Raw genomic sequence first — 20,184 nt, 5'->3', positions numbered from 1 at the left:
TTTGGGAGATGGACGATGGTGATTGCTGCGATGGTGATGTACGCTTAAACATGGGTGAGACGACTTCATGTTATGTCTATTTTACGAGAGGAAAGCTAAATTTCATATATATTCTATATGTTATATTATATTATGATTTTATATATGTATATATATATAGGCGCCTGGATGTCTCAGTCGGTTGGGCATCTGACTCTTGATTTCAGGTCAGGTCATGGTCTCACAGTTCATGAGATCGAGCCCCGCATCGTGCTGACAGCTCAGGATTCTCTCTCTCTCTCTGCCCCTCCCCCTGCTCCCACGCTCTCTCTCTCTCATAATAATCAATAAACATTAAAATATATATATATACACACATACACCACTAAGGAAGTAAAAGTCAAGACACAACCTGAGAAAAGATATTTGTGATAACTATATCTAACAAAAGACTTTTATGTATAAAATGCAAAAGAACTCCTACAAATGCATAAGAAAAGTAGCCTAATAAAAATGGGTGAAAGGCTTGGACCAGCACTTCACAAAGAAGGACATTCAAGTGGTCAATAAGCCCGTGCGTCAGCTCAACGTCATTGGTAGTCGAAGAAATGTACGTGAAAGCCACAATCACACAGGTATCACTCCAGGCCTAGCAAAATGGTTAACATGTTTTAGAAGTGACCAGGTCAAGAGATGACGAGGGTGTGAAGCAACCGGAACTCTAACACATTCTTGATGGGAATGAGCATTGACATCATCGCTTTGGAAAGCTGTTCAGACATATTTATAAATATAAACATGCACGTGCCCTCAACCAGCAGTCCTACTACTGAGTAGATTTCTAAGTGAAATGAGTATACAGGTCTTCCAAAGTACACGTGACCAAGGATGTACATAACAAGCCTTATTTACAACAGCCCCAAACGTGTCTGTCATTATTCGAATGGATAAAGGTGTTGTGATATATTCATATAATGGACTGATAATCACTGCAATAAAAAATAACGAATTATGGCTACGCGCCATCTCACAGACGGACCCGTGGGTGCAAAAGACTACATACTGTGTGGTTTCATTTGGATGAATTTTACGAGCAGGTAAAACTAACCAATGGGGATGGAAATCAGAATAGGGGATGTGGTAGCCGGAATTATAGCCCCCCTCAAATGTCCCATCTTAATCCCCAGAAACTATGTTATGTCACATGGCCAAAGGGCCTTTGCGGATGTAACGAAAGTTGACCCTAAGAGTGCGGGCAACAGAGAGAGGATCCAGATGGGACTGATCTCATCACAGAAGCCCTTAGAATCAGAAGTTTCTCTGCCTGGAGGCACGAGGAGGTCAGACAGATTCAGAGTTGTGAGAAGGCCTTGAGCCCCAGTGGAAACCACGAGAAGACAACGAATTCTGTCAACACCGTGAATGAGCCTGGAAGTGGACTCTGCCCTGGAAGCCTTCCGAGAAGATCCCATACACCCTGACTTTGGCCTTGTGAGACCCTAAGCGGAGAACCCGGTCAAGCTCCCTGGACTTTTCGCCTTCACAACCGTGAGACAACATTGGGTGTAGTTTTAAGCTGCTGAGTTTGTGGTAATTTATTATGAATTTGTTATGGCAGCCACAGACAACTGATACAGTGAGTATTGACTCAGAGGGAGATGAAGGGAGCCCTCGGGGGTGTTGGAAATATTCGGTATCTTGATCAGTTGGTATTTACAGGGAATATACGTAGGTAAAAGTTTATTAAGCTGGGGTGGGGGGGCGCCTGGGTGGTTCAGTCGGTTAAGGATCCCATTCTTGATTTTGGCTCAAGATCTCTTGGTTGTTGAGTTCAAGGCCCGCATTGGGCTTTGCAATGACAGTATGGAGGCTACTTGGGATTCTCTCACTCTCCCTCTCTCTCTGACCCTCCCCTGGGCTCTCTCTCTCTCTCTCTCAAAATAAATATTTAAAAAATTTTATTAAGCTATACACTTACTTTTTTTCTTTTTTCTTTTTTTTAAGTAGGCTCCACACACAGGGCTGAGCCCAATGTGGGGCTCGAACACACGACCATGAGATCAAGACCCGAGCTGAGATCAAGAGCTGGGTGCTCAACCGGTTGAGCCACCCAGGTGCCCCTGAGCTTAATATTTTTAAAACCCAATTAAAAATAGAAAATGAGCCCCACCCCTGTGTCATTTCAGAAAAAAAAAAAGAAAGAAAGAAAATGAGGTGTGTGTGTGTGTGTGTGTGTGTGTGTGTGTGTGTGTGTGTGTGAAACAGGTGATGGGGATTAAGGAGTGCACCTGTCATGATGAGCACCAGGTGATGTATAGGAGTGTTGAATCACTATATTGTACACCTGAAACTAATATTACCCTCTCTGGTAACTAACTGGAATTAAAATTTAATTAATTAAATTTAATTGATTTAATTCAGTAAAAATTCACTATCCTTGCTAAGTTACAGCTTTATTGCACTATGGTCATAGAGACATACATAATTTCTTTTTTTTCCCCTAGTTTATTGTGTTTTTCTTTGTAGACAAGTACTTGATGTATTTTTACAAATGTTTCCTGAGCATTTGAAAAACTCCATTCCCTGTTAGGAACAAAGTTTTGGATGCATATCAAATTTTTTCATTGCATTATGTAGGAGGAAATGCTTCTTTTTTTCCCTTTGCCCATGTGGAGGGAGCTCCATTGGAGGAACACTCCGGACCCTCTTCACCCTCTCCGGAGGAGGAGGAAGAGCCTAGCTGTTAATTTTTGCAGAAGGCGGTTCATGCATAGCTCAGCCCTTTGCTCAAAACTCTCCTGGGGGCTTGCCTGCTCGCGAGAGAACACGTCCTGGGTTCTTTCTGTCCAAGCTGCACGTGTCAGGGAGGTAAGCCCACAGAGGACACTGTCAGTTGTCCCAGCACGCCTGCGCCCCGGGAAGGGAGCTGGCCACTTGTGCGGTGAAATCCTCACAAGCCCACATGCCTTGCAGAGAAGGCTCGCCTCATTCTCCAACAGCTTCGCTGGTAACGAAGATAATGTTTCCATGTCCATCTGCCTCCTTCTTGTTTGTGTCTAGCTCTGGGTTGCTGCAGTGGCCCCAAACTTGGAGAAATATACTAAGAGTGTAACGGGCAAAATAACACATGGGGTTGCTAAAGCCTAAATTTAGGTCTTTGGCTTTGGTTTTGTAGGTCATGTGTGGTTATGAACTTGGCAGCTCACGGAGGCAGGTGGCCTTGTCCTCACAAAAGGCTGCTTGCTTGCTTTCTCTTTCTCTCTTTCTCTTTCTTTCTTTTCTTTCTTTCTTCTTTCTTTCTTTTTCTTTCTTTCTTTCTTTCTTTTTTCCTTCCTTCCTTTCCTTCCTTGTTCCTCCCTTCCTTCCTTTTCTTTCTTTCTTTCTCTTTCTTTCTTCCCTTCTTCCTCCCTTTCTTTCTTTCTTTCTCTCTTTCTTTCTCTTTCTTTCCCTCTTCCTTCCTTCCTTTCCTTTCCTTTTCTTTCTTTCTTTCTCTTTTCCTTCCTTCCTTTCCTTCTTGTTCCTCCCTTCCTTCCTTTTCTTTCTTTCTTTCTTTCTTTCTTTCTCTTTCTTTCTTCCCTTCTTCCTCCCTTTCTTTCTTTCTTTCTTTCCCTCTTCCTTCCTTCCTTCCATCCTTCCTTTCCTTCCTTTTCTTTCTTTCTTTTCTTTCTTTCTTTCTTTCTTTCTTTCCCTTTCTTTCTCTTTTCCTTCCTTCCTTTCCTTCCTTGTTCCTCCCTTCCTTCCTTTTCTTTCTTTCTTTCTTTCTTTCTCTCTTTCTTTCTTTCTTTCTTTCTTTCCTTCTCTCTTTCTTTCTCTCTTCCTTCCTTCCTTTCCTTTTCTTTCTTTCTTTCTTTCTTTCTTTCTTTCTCTTTCTTTCTTCCCTTCTTCCTCCCTTTCTTTCTTTCTTTCTTTCTTTCTTTCCCTCTTCCTTCCTTCCTTCCATCCTTCCTTTCCTTCCTTTTCTTTCTTTCTTTCTTTCTTTCTTTCTTTCTTTCCCTTTCTTTCTCTCTTCCTTCCTTCCTTCCTTTCCTTCCTTTCCTTTTCTTTCTTTCTTTCTTTCTTTCTTTCTTTCTTTCTTTCTTTCTTTCTTTCTTTCTTTCTTTCTTTCTTTCTTTCTTTCTTTCTTTCTTTCTTTCCTTCCTCAGGAATAGGTCTTGGTTGATGCCAGACCCTTTGGCCTCAGTAAACAGTGCAGCTCAGGAAATGGATCAACCACAAGGAAGAGAAACTCTGTTTGTAGCTCTTTTCGACACTGATAGATGGGACTAGGAGACCATTTTTTCCCTGCTATCAGGTAGTTTCTCAGCCAGGCCGCACACAGCAGCTCCAAATCGATGTTAACCATTACAAATTCATGACGTTAAAAGTTCACTGGGCAATGAATTTGAATACACATTTCTCCAAAGAAGACATACAAACGGCCAACAGGCACATGAAAAGATGCTCGACATCACCAGTCATCAGGGAAATGCACGTCAAAACCACCGTGAGAGACCACCTCACAGCCATTAGCACGGCCGCTACTGGAAAAACACTAGAAAATGACAAATGTTGGTGAGAGTGTAGAGAAATGGGAACCCGTGGTCACGGTGGGCAGGACTGTGAAATAGTGCAGCTGCTACAGTGAATAGTATGGAGGGTTCTCAAAAAATTATAGACTTCCCATTTGTTCGGGCAGTCCCACTTCTGGGGATTGGCTCAAGAGAACTGAAAGCAGGGACTCCAACTGGCATTTGCACCCTCGTGTCCACAGCAGCATTTCATAGCCAAGAAGTGGAAACAACCCAGATGACCACAGGTGGATGCGTGGCTACCCAAAACACGCTGTATACACAAGACCAAGTGTTATTCAGCCCCAAAAAGGAAGGGAAGTCCAACACGTGCTATGACATGGATGGACCTTGAGGACATTATACTAAGTGAAATTAGCCAGCCACAAAGCAACAGGTATCGTATGATTGCGCTTCAATAAGTTACCTAGAGTAGTCACATGCAGAGAGATGGAAACCCCAGCACTGGTAACCAGGGCCTCTGGGGGAGGGGTTAAGAGTTAGCGATTAAGGGCGACAGTTTTGGTTACCGATTACAAAAATGTTCCGGATAGGGACGGTGGTGATTGTTGCACAACAGTGTGAATGTACTTTTTTTTTTTTTTAAGTTTATTTATTTATTTAGAGTGAGACAGAGTGCAAGCAGGGTAGGGGCAGAGAGAGGGAGAGACAGAATCCCAAGCAAGCTCTGCAATGCACTGTCAGTGCAGAGCCCGATGCAGGGCTCGAACCCATGAACCCATGAGATCATGACCTGAGCCGAGACCAAGAGCCAGATGCTTAACCAACAGAGCCACCCAGGTGCCCCAACAGTGTGAATGTACTTTCCTTAATGCCATTGAACTGTACACACAGAAATGGTTTAAATGGAAAATTCTATGCTATGTATATTGTACTGCAATTTTAAGAAAAGAGAAAGAGAATTGCCATTTACCCAGTTTAAAAAAAAAAAATTAGTGTCACGCCTGGGGAGGCTGTGTTCCTTCAGCGGCCCCAAATTCTGTCTCTCTTTCGTTAAAATATTATTTTGATCCACCCTCGGGACCATCCCTCCATGGTACCCACCCTGAATTCCTCAGACTCGTCTACTGGTTCCAAGCCACGTTTCACCGCGACGAATGTCTTCATCCTGGGAGGTCCCCCACGGTTTTAGAATTCAGATACCCAGACTGTGGCTTCACCCAGAGCAGAGTGGTAGATTTGGTAACTAATAATTTTTAAAAGGAATGGAGGCAACGACATTTGCTGGGGTGCTGCAGACCAAGGCTGTACGCAGGCGCCTCCCCACTGGGGTGCCGACAAAAACTCTCAAGGTGGTGGGGGTGCTGCTGACCTCCCTGGGCATCCACCTGGACAGAAGCCACCTTTGGGGAAAGTGTCAGCTGGGAAGCTGGGTGGGGCAGCCTTGGAACCCACCAGAAAGCTGCCTCTGGGGGTGATGATGAACTCACTGGGATCCATCCCCCCTGGCTTCCACCTGGTGGTTGAGCTCCACGGGAACCAGGAAAGGAGCTCACACCAGAGCCCCGAGGAGAAGTCTGCAGTGCGCCCTCTACCGACAAAGCTTAGAATCTGGGTGTAGGTATGTGAGCGTTCTTCGGAGTCTTCTTGAACTCTTCCGGATGTTTGGAATTATTCCTAAGTTTAAAAACTTAAATCAAAGAACCCCTTTAACTGAAAATGACCGAAATAAGACATTGGGGAGGATGATTTTTTTTACTTTAAAAAATGCCTTGGGCTCTAGAAGAGAATTTGGTTTTGGACTTTGATTCTTTTGGACTTTAAAAGATTTTGATCTCTTTGAACTTTGATCTCATGAGGGCAACACAATTTGATTTCAGACTAACTCTTTCAAACTTTAATTTTCAAGGAGATCACACTTTCGTATTTTTTTTTTCCTGGAAATTTGCAATGGAAAGGGGCTTAGAAGCAGTGTGGGGGTTCTCGCTGCTAGCTATTTACCGTTGGACTATCTTTCTGCTAAATCTTGACCTCACTGCAAAATCTCTGAAGAGCTATACTGGACATGGATATCATTTGGGATGCGGAATGGGAGAAATTCTGGTCATAGTGAGACCTTAGAGTTAACTTACTACTGTTTTGATCTGACCCATTTCTTTTAAAAACTTTTTTAATGTTTATTTTTATTTTTGAGACAGAGACAGAGTGCAAGCAGGGGAGGGGCAGAGAGAGAGAGGGAGACACAGAATCCGAAGCAGGCTCCAGGCTCTGAGCTGTCGGCACAGTGCCCAACGCGAGGCTCAAACTCACGAACCGTGAGGTCGTGACCTGGGCTAAAGTCGGCCACTTAACCGACTGAGCCACCCAGGCGTCCCTGATCTGACCCATTTCAAAACCTCTCAGCAGCAAACTTTATACTGCCCAAAGCTGACCCGGGATGATTCAGACAGAAGTGGTTGGTACAGAGGGGGCAGAAGGGTGAAGCTGAGAGCAGGGCCGTTCTGCTGCATGGTTGATTGCCACCTGCTGACCGTGGACTTGACAGAAAAATCCGATGCTTATTTAAAAGAAGATTAGGAGGTGTAGAAGGAACACTTATTCCGTTTCCGTACGGAGGAATTCCATCCAAGTAATTCCTCCATCTTGCTTGCCAACTACAAGGAAGGATGAGCAAGTTATATGGTGGGCAAGTTGGCTGGAAGGAAATGCCATGGATTTGAGGTCCACTGGCCTTCCTGAGCTTACAGGGCTGGCCCGAGGTTGTCCAGTACCATGCGTGGAAAGGGGGTGAGGCCATCTAATTGAGGAGTGAAATGGCAGCAAGTCGTATGGGGCATCCAACCCATTCCCTCCAAAGCCGTTTCCTCCAACAACTTTAATCAAGACGATGCTTTCATCTCCACCTGCCCGAACCAAGTCTCTTTCTTCATTGGCTCTAAACTTGGGAGGGAGAAGAGTGGTGCTGTTTATTAGCCCCCGCACATCCCAACTCGTCATTCAAATTATGTTCATCTTTTTTATTTCACCGTCCACCTCAGCGCCGTCCAGTAGAACCATCATGCAAGCCACACCCATGTAGCTATAAATTTTCTGCAGTCACATTTAAAAAATCGGGTGAAACTGATTTCAATAATACATTTAATTTAATGTAATCTTCCCAAAATGTTACCATTTCAACATGTGATCACTTAAAATTATTAATTGGATATTATATATATATATATATATATTTTTTACACTATGCCTTTGAAATCCAGTGGGTGTTGTATACATACAGCATATCTTACGTGCTGAGTGGCCACGTGACCAGTGGCTACCATATTGAACAGGGCTGGTCTACATGATCTTGCCTATCAAAGAAAGGAAGGCTAGTTTTCCACTGTGATTTTGTCTAGGTGAATTATACCAATGAATTCAGGCTATCTCTCCCTTCCCCCCTCTCTCCCACAAACACACGTCTTTTTCATTTTCTCAAGGGACCAGGAATAGGTTCAAGTTGTTTCTGACATACTTTCCCCCAGACAGCTATTTCTTTGAGCGTAACATGTGCCTTGACTAGAACACATGGCCATTTGGTTTGCTTGCCGTTAAAAGTGAGATTTTAGACCCACGGGACTGTGATTTATAGATGACAATATTTTGCATTTTTTTCACAAGTTCAAGGGCCGCCTGAAGTTCATAGTTGAAGATGGACCTGGGTGAGCTGGGGTGACACATGAAGGCCCCTTGAGGCCACCCACAGGTAGTCAGGTGCTGATGGGTCTGGATGAGTGAGGTTTCTGAGACCTAATTGAAGCCCCTCCCCCTTCCCCAGCTGACTTGGGGTTTAGCTTAATGACTGAGATTCCTAATTTCCTTCTAGTAGTGGGGAGGGAGCAGGTCACCAGCAGGACTGTTGACCACGTGTTTGCTGCTGTCACAGACCTCAGCCGGGGCAGGACAAATTCACTGGCCCCTCTGGAAGGCCCAACGCTTTGGAAAAGCCTGGAACTTGTGTGTGTGAGATCGTGGCATCCCGGGGCACCTGACAGCTGCTTCTCCACACTCATGGGAGGACGCCAACGTGTGCGACTCCCTCGCTTACTAAAAGAGAGGTTACATCTCAGAACCGATAGGCCTCTCAGAATTCCTGACTGGCCGTGGTGGAGTCAGGCATGGGGCACCCATGAGAACCCCACTCAAGCCGGAAGAGCGAGGCCAGCGGTGGGGTGGGGTTGCCCTGAGGGACACGGATGGTTAAAGGGCATCTCTTGGCCAGGAGCACAAAGCCTTAACTAACGGGGAGACACAATGCGGTGAAGGCACCCCTTCTCCAGGATTCCGGGTGGTATAAGATTAGACATCAGAGAAACAGACGGTGATGCGGAGAGAGCCCAGGATGGAAGGCACTGCCGGGAGGAGAGAGAAGGGTCGCTAGGGCTCCAAGTCAGGGAGTGGGGTGCAGAGACAGGTGCAGCGAAGAGTCTGTCTGGGAGCCCCTACCCCCTGGGAGGAGAGGCTGAGGCTGAGGGGTGGATGGGGAGGGAAGGATGGCCTCTCCGCCCCCCACCCTCCACCTCCCACCTCCCAGTGTTGGCTCAACAGCCTTCATAAGGACTGGACTTTCTGTCAAGGACATTTTCTCCGAGACCACAAATCCACACCCAAATGGAGCCCTGGATTTCATTCGGGTTACACGTGGGTCGTGGCTGAGGCACCCAAATCCAGGAATGGAACCTGGCGGGTAAGTGTCAGAGGTGGGTCTCGGACCTCCATGCTAACTCACTCTTTCTTGTTTTCTTCCAGACATTCCACAGAAGAAACAAAACCCCAGGCTTAGTGACTACCTATTCTGTGCCTGGTATCATTACTGATAGCGTTTATTTGGAACTTTAAGGACACATACACTAAGCCAACAGTATTAAACGTGGAGAAAGCTGTCTATTTACTGATTGTTGACGCACAATGAGCAACCTTTGTGGAATCTCTAGAAGTAAGAAAGAGAGTTTTATTCGAGCCCAAGTGAGGACAGCTCCCAGGGAAACACGCTTGTCACAGGGAAGAAAGTGCTCTGGAGAATGAACAGTTTTTACAGGGTTCTATACTTTCTTATGTCTTGTAAAAGCTCAAAAGATTATGGATTTGCATTCAGGCAGGAATCACAAGTTTTATCAGAGAGGAATGCAGGGAGGCACCTGGGTGGCCCGGCTCAGTTGGTTAAGTGTCTGACTCTTGATTTCGGCTCAGGTCATGATCCCAGGGTTGTGGATGGAGCCCCAGGTCTGGCTTTGTGCCGAGCACAGAGCCTGCTTAAGATTCTCTCTCCCTGTCCCTTGCCCTCTGCCCTTCAGCTCTCCGCTCCCCGCCCCCCCCCCCCCCCCCCCCCGCTGGTGCCCTCTCTCTAAAATTAAAAAAAAAAAAAAAAGACTGACTGATATCTCAAGGATGAGATGGTTTTCCTTCAGGGGCTCATTCACAGAGCAGGTGGGGGTGGGTGCACAAACCAGGCCTTTAGAGGGCTTTTCTGTCATCGCTATGCTCACCAAGAACTTAAAACAAGGACACGAGAACAACAGAAGCAGGTAGCACAGTGGCCCAGGCATGGGATGGCAACCGTTTCGCCGCTTGGACGGTGAGAGGTGTAGACAACCAGACGGGCAGGCTGTGGTCTGAAATGGTGACGGTGGCTCTTTCCCCTCCACTCTTTTAAGTCTTTCCTCAACTTCCCATGATCTATTTCCCTACCGTGATGGGGGGCTGGGGGGGGGGGGGCGTCTCCTCCTTTCCCATCATACGGTCCTTCTTTTTACCCCCATTCAGGGACACAATTTTGAGAAAAAAAATCTCAACAATAACGCAACAAGTTTTTGGCACACAGATGTTCACTTTACCACTATGTATAAGTTTAAAAAATCGCCATTAGTCCAAACGTCCCTGAAAGAGGAGGGCAGCTACCGGACCCCTTGCTGCTTTCCTTCTTCCGGCTCTTTTCAGTAACCATACTGTTTTACCACAAACTCTTACCAGTAACCAGCACGGGCAAAGGCACGGGACCCAGTCCTGACCAATCAGAGTGGTCCCTGCACCTTTGCTCCGCCCCTTTCCCCTTGGACGCCCCCAACTGGAAGGAAGGGGGCCACTGAGAGGTTTGGGGGTGCCGGGAGGGGTGGGCCCTCTTCCCTCAACCTGGTGGAAGCCTGGCTAACAAACGGGAGCCTGATGATGGGCGTTGAGGAGGGCACCTATTGGGAGGAGCCCTGGGTGTTGTATGGAAACCAATGTGACAATAAATTTCATATTAAAAAAAAAAAAGAAATGGGAACCTGATGACATCATTTTTACCCTCTGGATCCAGACACACCTGAAGTCCACTGTACCCCTAAGCTTTTTAAGTACATGAGTCAATAAACTCCCCTTTTTTGGGTAGGCCAGTTTGCATTGGTTTTGGCCACTTGAAACAAAGTGATGACTAACGTGTCTAATTTAAAAGACTACATATGAGGCGCCTGGGTGGCTTGGTCGGTTAAGCGTCCGGCTTCGGCTCAGGTCACGATCTCACGGTCCGTGAGTTCGAGCCCCGCGTCGGGCTCTGTGTTGACAGCTCAGAGCCTGGAGCCTGTTTCAGATTCTGTGTCTCCCTCTCTCTCTGCTCCTCCCCTGTTCATGCTCTGTCTCTCTCTGTCTCAAAAATAAATAAGCGTTAAAAAAATTAAAAAAAAAAATAAAAGACTACATATAATCAAGAGAATATTGTGCAACACACGAAAAAAGTCTATAAAAACCAAGTGAAATATAGAAGGGCAGGAAAATATCGTTAAGTGAAAACAGCAAAATGGAAAGTGTTAGATCTGTAGGCAAATGAAGGAATTGAGAATGAGAGCAAGACCACTCAGTGGGTTGCAGAAAAAAAAAATCTATTATGTAACGGCAGCCTGGAGGAAGCCCCGCCCCCCGCCCGCCCGCAGTCTCATGACGGCTACACTTTAACACCCAAAGCAAGTAACCATGGGAAGGAAATTCCACACCCGGCTGCCAACAGTGGTCACCCTTTGGTTGATGCATTGTTTCCAACGCCTGGTTTTTACTTTCCTGAACTTTAAAAAAAGTTGTATCTCATGTCCATGCACTGCTTTCAAAATAGCAGCTAAAACATAAAAAAGAAGAAAAGAAGAAGAGACAGGTGAATGGGGAAGCCTGGAGAGGTCCTAAGTTGCACAGAGCACTTGGGGAGAAAGGGAGGGCTCCTGATGGAATCTGGTCCGGCAGGTTCCGGTGACATCCCTGTGTGTGCAAACCCAGGGTTTTACTGCAGGGGAGGGGGAGGAAGAGAGCAGAGCAAGGCAGCCGGTGAGCACAAGGTGAGCACAAGGTGAGCCCAAGGTGAGCCCAAGGTAATCTTCACCTGAGGGACCCTCCTTGTCTTACGGTCCCCGCTTAGCAGAGAGCCTGTGTGCACATGAGCGAACGGGGTGCTGACAAAGCAGTGGGAATGAGGTGGCTCCCCAGGGAAGAGTGGGGGACAATGAAGAAGCCGGGTAGCAAAGGAGAGGCAGGACAGATGGCCCTGGCCACCCTCACCAGCTGACAGCGCCCTCAGGACCCAGGTGGACCTCCCGGTTGCTCAGTTTCCAGGCATCCCTTCTGCCAACCAGCCCGCCTCCGCCCTGCCCCTTTTAATTCTGCTCAGAGGCCCGGCGGGTCAACCTGCCCTCGTCCTCTTGTGTCCCCTGGGATCCTGCTTCCCCAAGCCTGGCTGGGGGCTGGGGCAGAGACCCCGTGGCTCCTCCCGAAGATGAGCTCCTGGGTCTTTCCTCTTGCAAGAGTTTCTGTAAAGAAAGGAAAACAGCAGTCACAGGAGAGCTACAGAGGGCTCCGGCTCAGCCTGGCGGGCAGCTCCGGGGGTTTCGGAGGTCAGGCTTCCTGGCTGTGTATCCTGACTCTGTCACCACCCAGCTGAGAACTTGGCGAGCCTCAGAAGCTCCCCGTCTTAGCCAGCTGGGTCTGTCCTAGCAGAACACCACAGGCCGGCGCCTTGGATAACAGGAATGTATTTTCTCCTTGTTCTGGAGGCTCCGGCCCATTGGGTTCCTGGTGAGATGTCCCTCCGGGCTTGCTGATGGCTCCCATAGCCTTTCCTCTGTGCGGGCGCAGGCAGAGAGAGAGAGAGAGCCCTCTTGTGTTCCTTCCTCTGCTTAGGACACAGTCGTATAGAATCACCCCTTCCTGTGACCTGAATCAGCCCCAATCACTTCCCAAAGGCCCTCTTTGGGACCTCTTCTGAGTCACATTGGGACTTCAATCACAAATGTTCAGGGGACACATGCCAGTCCACAACACTCCATGTGGCTCAGTGCCCTCTTCTGTTCAACTGGGAAGACCCTCTTAGAGCACTGAGAAAGAAATAGAAGGCATGACCAGGGCTGTCCAGGACAGGCGCCATTATCATCAAGATGCCCCCGACGTCATTTGGACCTTCGGGGCCACCGTCTGCCCCACGTCCTCAGGAACATCCATACACACACACATACACACACACACACACACACACACGCACGCCCCGGCTCCTTCAACACCTTTCCCATAAACCTTGGTGCCCATAAGTCCCAGTTCAAGCTTCCCGCCTCCCTCCCCCAGCTCCACCCAAGAGGGAGATGTCAGCCTCACCCTCCGCTTCAGGCTCTCATAGAGCTGGGTGAGTTCTGTCAGTGTCCTTTCCAGCTCCCAGGTCTGGGCCCTCAGCTCTTCCGCAGACTTCGTCCTTGCTCCTTCCTTCAGTCGCTTCCAGTCCTTCAGGAGGGCGGTCAAGTCCTGGCCGAGGGATAAGCCCGCCATCGCACTCCCCAGCAAGCGAATGTTTGTCGTCATCAGCAGCGTCGTGCCTTTAAAGGCCCTTTGCACCTGCCTGCTCCTTCGGGCCGAGACTCGGCCAGTGGTCAGGAGACGCTTAGCAGCAGTGGCCAGACGTGGGTGGGCTCTAGCTATCTGAAGGGCGCGGATGTCCTTCTTAATATCCTTGATGGCACTTCCATAATCATAAGCCATCTTTCCAACAGCCATGAGGTAAGATGCCTTCTGCCCCCCGGGCTCCCCGACCTTGTGGCCACGGGTGGGCACTAGGCTGCTGGCCTGAGCTCGGGCTTCTTGATTTTGAAAGTGTCCCAAAATGTTGGTCAAGATGCTGGTGACCCCAGCTGCTGTCCCCAGACCTTTACCAGCAGCGGAGAACATCAGACTTCCTCCTGCTGTTGCTGGAGCAAGGATTAGAGCCAGGATGCTCATGGCTCCTGAGACCACCGCCATGGAGTTGGCCGCCATGTTGGTTTTGGTGAGTGTTCTGTGGGTTGTGTCGATGTGGTCTGCAAGGGCATGGAGCTTTCTGATGCCTGCTTCTAGCTCCTCCTTCACGATGGGGAACTCTTCCAAAAATGTTACCTCTTCAGCTGACAGACCCTCCTCTCCTTGCTGCACACCTTCACACGGAAGAATGTCATCCTGGTCCCTGTGGATGAGTGAAATAAAGATTTGGCTTCAGTCTCCCAGGTGGCAAAGTCACACTCTTAGGTCCCTTGTGGTTTCTGGATGCTCTCACCACTCCTGACTCTGAGTCCTTCCTGCCTCTCCCTGGCACCTCTGTTACCTCTGACCCAACTGTGGAGAGTCCCAGAACGCTGTTGGGAACTGCTCCTTCCGTAAAGAGAAGAAACACGTAAGAGGAGCTTCTGGAGGGGCAAATGTCCTGAGGGACATTTTCAGCCTTGTTCAGAGACACTGTCACCCAGGAGAGGGCAGTGGGGGAATGGTAAGATCTGAGTCAAGATGAGCAACGTGGGACTAACGGAGGGACCGGTGTGGGAAACGCAGGAGAAAGAGGAGACCAGGTTGAGAGTCCCGTATATGCAGAGGCGAATCGGAGGAAGGAGGTGCCATATTGTACAACGCAGCCTACACGTCCGTGACCTTGAGTTTGGCTGCTGTGGTGACCTTTGCTTCCACCAGCAGTTGTACACCAAGAGGACTGAGGTGAGTTATCACCAACGTTCTGGAGGTTCTCCTCGGCACGTGGCCAGCTTCACTTGGCCACTCAAATGGACGGGATTGGTCCTTCGTGGAAGACGTCAGAGACAAAGGGACCCAGGCTTCTCCTCCCCAGTATCTCACGGTACAAAGTATCACCCCAGCGGAGTCTGACCTTACGGGAGAGCGGTATCGGGCAAGAGCAAACAGACTCCAAGAGCCATTGCTCCACCAGGGAGGGCGTAGGAGGCCTGGTGACGACACAGGTTCCCTGGCCCAGAGGAGGCAATCAGACCTGGAAGGGACCCCAGCCAGGACCCAAGCTGCCTCCTTTACTTTTCAGCAGAGGCAATGAAGCCCAGAGAGGGAAGGGGGACTTACCCTGAGGAGCGCATGAGGTGGGGGCGGAGCTCCGAGAACCTTCTATCCTGCCGGTTGTTTCTTTCTCCTCTGTCAGCTGATGTCAGGAACTCCTCACTGAAGTATATATGCTTATACTGTTGAATCTCTCTCTCTTCACACACACACACACACACACACACCAATTTCTTAATGGGAAAGGTTAAAAACCAAATAGACTTCCAAGGAAACCCCTTAGCGCTAATAAACTAGCAAATTTAGGCCCAATGATCAGTTAACCAGCAGCCATAAATCAGGTCACGGAGCAGAAGGTTGCGGGGCGGGGGGTGCTGGCCGTGGGAAAGGGGAGGGATGCAGGCAAGGAGGCGGGCACTGCCGAGGAACCTTAAGCTTTACGGATCCCACAACGCAGCCCTGCCTGCTCGCTGTGTTTCCTCAAGTGAATAGGGACAAAGAGGAGAAAGGGCGAGCAGGGGCAGAGTTGACACCCCCACTCTGTGCTCACTACAAAGTCACGAGATGGCGGTGCCCACTGACGGGTGTAGACTTGCGGTCCCACTGGAGGAGGCACCACGCAGTGTAGATGCCCTAACTCACTCAGCGGACATATGCTGATTTTCTACCTTGGGCTGCAAGCTGCTGGGGGCTTCTGCCAATGAATGGATAATCGGGCCTGAGTTCATCAATGCAGGGCCACGAAGGGGCTTTTTTGGTGATGTGTGAGCCTTCACGGGCCTGCCCTCTGCGAGGGGGGCAGTTTCTGCCCTTTGAGGCCTATCGCCCGGGGTCATGCACCTGATGGGATCTCGCTTCTTCTGTCCAAAATATTTAGCATAGTCCCTTTTTTCTCCTCGTCACGTATCAAGAGGATGCCCAGGACGTTTCGGCAGAAGCAGCCTTCCCCGGGGACAAAGCTCTCCCAGTTACCTCTGCAAACCAATGCCAGCCTCGAAGCCTTTCCCCGTCTGGTCATCCACCAGCTCCTGGGCCACCAAAGCTGTGCTCGTTCTGCCCATGGGAGAATGAGAGGTGTCCTCACCAGTCAGACAGCCTTCTGGTTGGGCACATGGAAAGCAAGGTTACTGCCGGTGCCCTGATCCTTGTGAAGTTCAAGGTTTGTGGAGGGATTTTAGACTACATAAAATCAAAATAATGAAAAACTCACAACGTACTAAATATTTGCAAACTATTGTTTGTACATTTTATATCGAGGGGCAGCTTATATACAGGAAGTAGACAAAGTAAAGTCCTCGGCTCAGTAAACGTTCACTTATATATGCCCCCGAGGAATCACCACCCAGATCAAGATACAGGACAGCGGTTTCTGACTTCTATAACCATGGGTCAGTTTGCCTACTCTTGAATTTCACATGAATGGACTAATTTCTTTAGCTTCCTTCACTCAATATGATGTGTATGAAATGCGCTCATGTGGTGGGTATCACAGATTTTAAAAATTATGGCTGTGGGGCACCTGGGTGGCTCAGTCGGCTAAGCGTCTGACTTCGACTCAGATCATGATCTCACGGTTTGTGAGTTCAAGCCCTGCATCTGGCAGTGTGCTGACAACTCAGAGCCTGGAGCCTGCTTCAGATTCTGTGCCTCCCTCTCTCTCTCCCCTTCCTCTACTCGCATTCTCTCTCTCTCTCTCTCTCTCAAAAATAAACATAAAAAATTTTTTTTAAATGATTGCTATGGAGTATTTCATTGTATAAATACACTGCAATTTATTGATCTATTCTTCCACTGATGGGTATGTTTGGATTGTTTCCAGCCATTGGCTGTTGTGATCGAATTGATTATAACGATGAAAAGATCATTTCACAAGACAAGAGAACGATTTATAAGGCCCTTTTTACAAGTTAGATTCCAACGGACATATTGATATTATATTAGTATTATGAGAACTGTAAAAGGTCCTGCCTGAGCATACAGCTGGGATCTAAAATCCATCCCAGAATCGACTTGCCAAGGTGTGAGCCCTTGGGGGCCAGGGATGGGGGGAGGTGCTGTGTCTATCGGCAGAAAGGAGCACTTTGATTGCTTGCTTCCTTGATTGATTGATTGCATGAAGTTGCTATCCATTTGTGGAGCCAGGCGTCCTCAGAGCTATATCTACACTTGTTAAGTGGGTGAGCTTTTTCTCATAAACCCCAGGACACTGTATGAGCCAGTAGTGGTCCTCATCTCACTTATATGTTAAAAATGATCACTCAGGCTGGAAAATAGACTCTAGATTTGCAAAAGAGGAAGCAAGGAGGCCAGTTAGAAGCTGTTGCAATAGTCAGAGTGAGAGGGGACAGCTGCAAGGGACCAGGTTGATAGAAGTGATGGCAAGGATTATATTTGTAAGAAGCCACAGGATTCATCAGGGGATGTGGGATGTGGGAGAACAGAGTCCCAGATGACTTCAGGGTGAGTCAGGTCTGGGGCCTGAGGGACTGTTGCAGTGAACGTTTCAGACTCACTTTGGGGTGGGTTAAGTCTGAGGTGCCCGTGAGACATCCAAGCGATGCTTGAGTAGGCAGTGGATATATGATTCCTGTTCCGGCTGGGGGATGAAATGTGGGAACCATCTGTGTAGAAAGCGCTCGAAGCCATGAAATGGCATAAGAGCCTTAGGGAGAGAGTACCAGCAGAGGCCAGGGATGGTCCCAGGCCGAACCCCAGAGTACCCCAACAGTTAGACCCGGGAAGAAGACAAGAAAGCAGCAAGAAAAGGAAAAGAAGCAGCGGGTGAAGCACAAGGAGAACAAGGACTTTGGCATTTTGGGAGCCACGTCTTTGTGTATCCTTGTGCTTTTCAATGTTCTGGATCACTCCGCTTTTCGTCTCTCTCTTACAAAGACATCACTGGATTCTGTTCTCCCCTCTAAGGAAAATGGCTGGGATGGAGAAAAGCTTACCTTGGCAGATGTGAGGGGCCTCCATTGTGGTGAAGGTCCAAGCGGTGTCTCTGCTCTTCTCCATACTCAGAAGGGCAGGGCGTCCGGCTGGGAAGAGACATGGTTTTAATCTTCCAGAAGGGGAAACTCACCTATAGTTAGTATAGAGACAGTAGGGCAGGGTGGGTGGGAAGTCCCCCTCTGTCACTTACCAGTTCTGTGATTTCAAGAAAATTAACTCACTGCTCTGTTTCCTTTTCCTTATCTGTGAAATAGCTAGGACAATGCCAACCCCAATAAACAGTGAGGAGCAGTAATTTTTCGTGATTAAAATGATGTAATCACAAACAGGATAAAAACCCTCTCTCAAGATGAGAACACCCTTATATTGGCTTAGAAAGCAAAGCCCAGCTATATACACTGTTTACAAGAGATCTGTCTGAAACTTAGTGAGCCAGAAAAAGTTAGAATGGACAAAGTCAGAGCAGGCCCAGGAGGTGGCTGTATCTATAAAGGGGCAGGGAGGCGGGGCACAAGGGATCTGTGTCACAGACGTGTTCTGTATCTCAATTGTGATGTTGACCACACAAATCAACACGTGTGAAAAAATTGCATCGAACTAAATACGCGCACAAACGAGTGGGGGTAAAGCTGGGGGGCTCCGATTAAGTTCGGCAGTTCATACCAACCACCATATCAACCATCGCTGATTGCCCATGGGAATGCCAAGACGCTTTGAAAGACCTCTGGGAAATTCTCACAAAGCTCAACATACTCTGATCATACGATCCAGCAATCACGCTCCTGGATATTTACCCAGAGGAGTTGAAGACTTAGGTCCACACAAAGACATGCACACGGATATTTATAGCAACTTCATTCATAATTGCCAAAGCTTGGAGACCACCAAGATGTCCTTCGGTAGTGAATAAACAAAGTGTGGTCCCGTCAGATAAAGGCGTCTTATTCAGCACTAAAAGAAATGAGCTATCGAGCCATGAAAAGACATAGGGGAGCCTTAAATGCATGTTACTAAGCAGAAGGAGCCAGTCTGAAAAGGCTACATTCTGTGTGATTCCCACCATATGACTTGACATTCTGGAAAAAGGCGTAACTCTGGAGACTGTAAAAAGATCAGTGGTTGCCAGGGGCTGGGGAGAGGGAGAAATGAATGGGTGCAGCACAGAGGATTTTTAGGTCAGGGAGACTATTCTGTCAGATACTATAGCGGTAGACACGTGTCATTATCCATTTGCCCAAACCCATAAAATGTACGCCAAGAGTGAACCCCGATGCCAACTATGGACTCTGGGTGATAACGATGTGTCAGCGTAGGCTCACCATCTGCAAGGAGTGGACCACTCTGGTCTGGGATGTTAATAGTGGGGGAGGCTCTGCGTGTGCGGGGAGCCAGGGGGCATAAGGGGAATCTCTTTGGGCTCCCCTCCATTTTGCTGTGAATTTAAAACTGCTCTAAAAAAAAAAAAAGTCTATAAAAAAAAAGAAAAGAGCCGGGCATAGCATGCAGATACAAATAGGAAGCATCAGAGCATTATTTGTAATATAAAAAAATTAAAGGAAAGAAAGAAAAGGAAAGAAAAGGAAAAAGGAAAATCGAAAAACCACCCCAAATGGATCAGCTGAGTAAACTAGGGTTTATCTAACGATGAAACGGTGTGTAGTCATTAAACCAAATGAGGCAAATCCATGTGAACAGAGGGAAGGATCCCCAGCATACACTGGTAAATACAAAGGCAGGGTGTGGAACATTGTACACTACACTTGAACTTGTGTAGGAGAAAGACACATGTGTTTGTAGAGACAAGAAGCCAGTAACATTGATTGGATTGGAGGTCAGGGATGAGAGAGGGAAGCTTGCTTTTTTTTTTTTAATGTTTATTTATGTTAGAGAGAGAGAGAGAGAGAGAGAGAGGGAGAGAGCCCACGATCAAGGGAGGGGCAGAGAGAGAAGGAGACAGAGAATCAGAAGCAGGCTCCGCGCTGTCAGCACAGCCTCGAACCCAGGAACCGTGAGATCACGACCTGAGCTGAAGTCAGACGCTCAACCCACTGAGCCACCCAGGCGCCCCGGGAAGCTTGCTTTTCACGCTACGCCCTTTTATACTTTCCATAGCGATCATTTTTGCCATACACCTGCCTGTGATACCTTAATTTGTTTTTCAAGACTGTCCCCTGTAGCAGGTTGAAGAGCTGTGCCCCTCAAATTCATGTCTATCCGGAACCTCCGATATGACCTTATTTGACAGCTGTGTCTCTGCAGATGTAATCAGTTAAAGGATCTGGAGACGAATTCATCCTAGATTGGGGCGGGGTGGGGGGGGGGCTAAATCCAATGACTGTCATCCTTCCGAGAAGAGGAGAGGACACAAAAGAGGTGGCGTGGTGACAGAAGCAGAGATGGGAGTCAAGCTGTCGCCAGGCAAGGATTGCCCGAGTCA

General features: G+C 48.0%; 1 protein-coding gene across 1 annotated transcript; it reads right to left on the bottom strand.

Moving 5' to 3' along the window:
* Positions 1-11,434: 11,434 nt before the first annotated feature.
* Positions 11,435-15,880, bottom strand: APOL6 (apolipoprotein L6). The gene is made up of 3 exons (XM_042944668.1): positions 15,768-15,880; positions 13,131-13,965; positions 11,435-12,292 (listed from the first exon to the last, which is right to left on the bottom strand). Exons 1-3 carry the CDS (start codon positions 15,854-15,856, stop codon positions 12,140-12,142), a joined length of 1,077 nt encoding a protein of 358 aa, XP_042800602.1. The 5' UTR covers positions 15,857-15,880; the 3' UTR covers positions 11,435-12,139.
* Between the last annotated feature and the right edge of the window lie 4,304 nt (positions 15,881-20,184).

The sequence above is a fragment of the Panthera leo genome, chromosome B4, assembly GCF_018350215.1.
Source record: "Panthera leo isolate Ple1 chromosome B4, P.leo_Ple1_pat1.1, whole genome shotgun sequence".
NCBI lineage: Eukaryota > Metazoa > Chordata > Mammalia > Carnivora > Felidae > Panthera > Panthera leo.
Note: the sequence above shows the minus strand (reverse complement) of the source record. Positions and strands in the feature narration are given on the sequence as shown.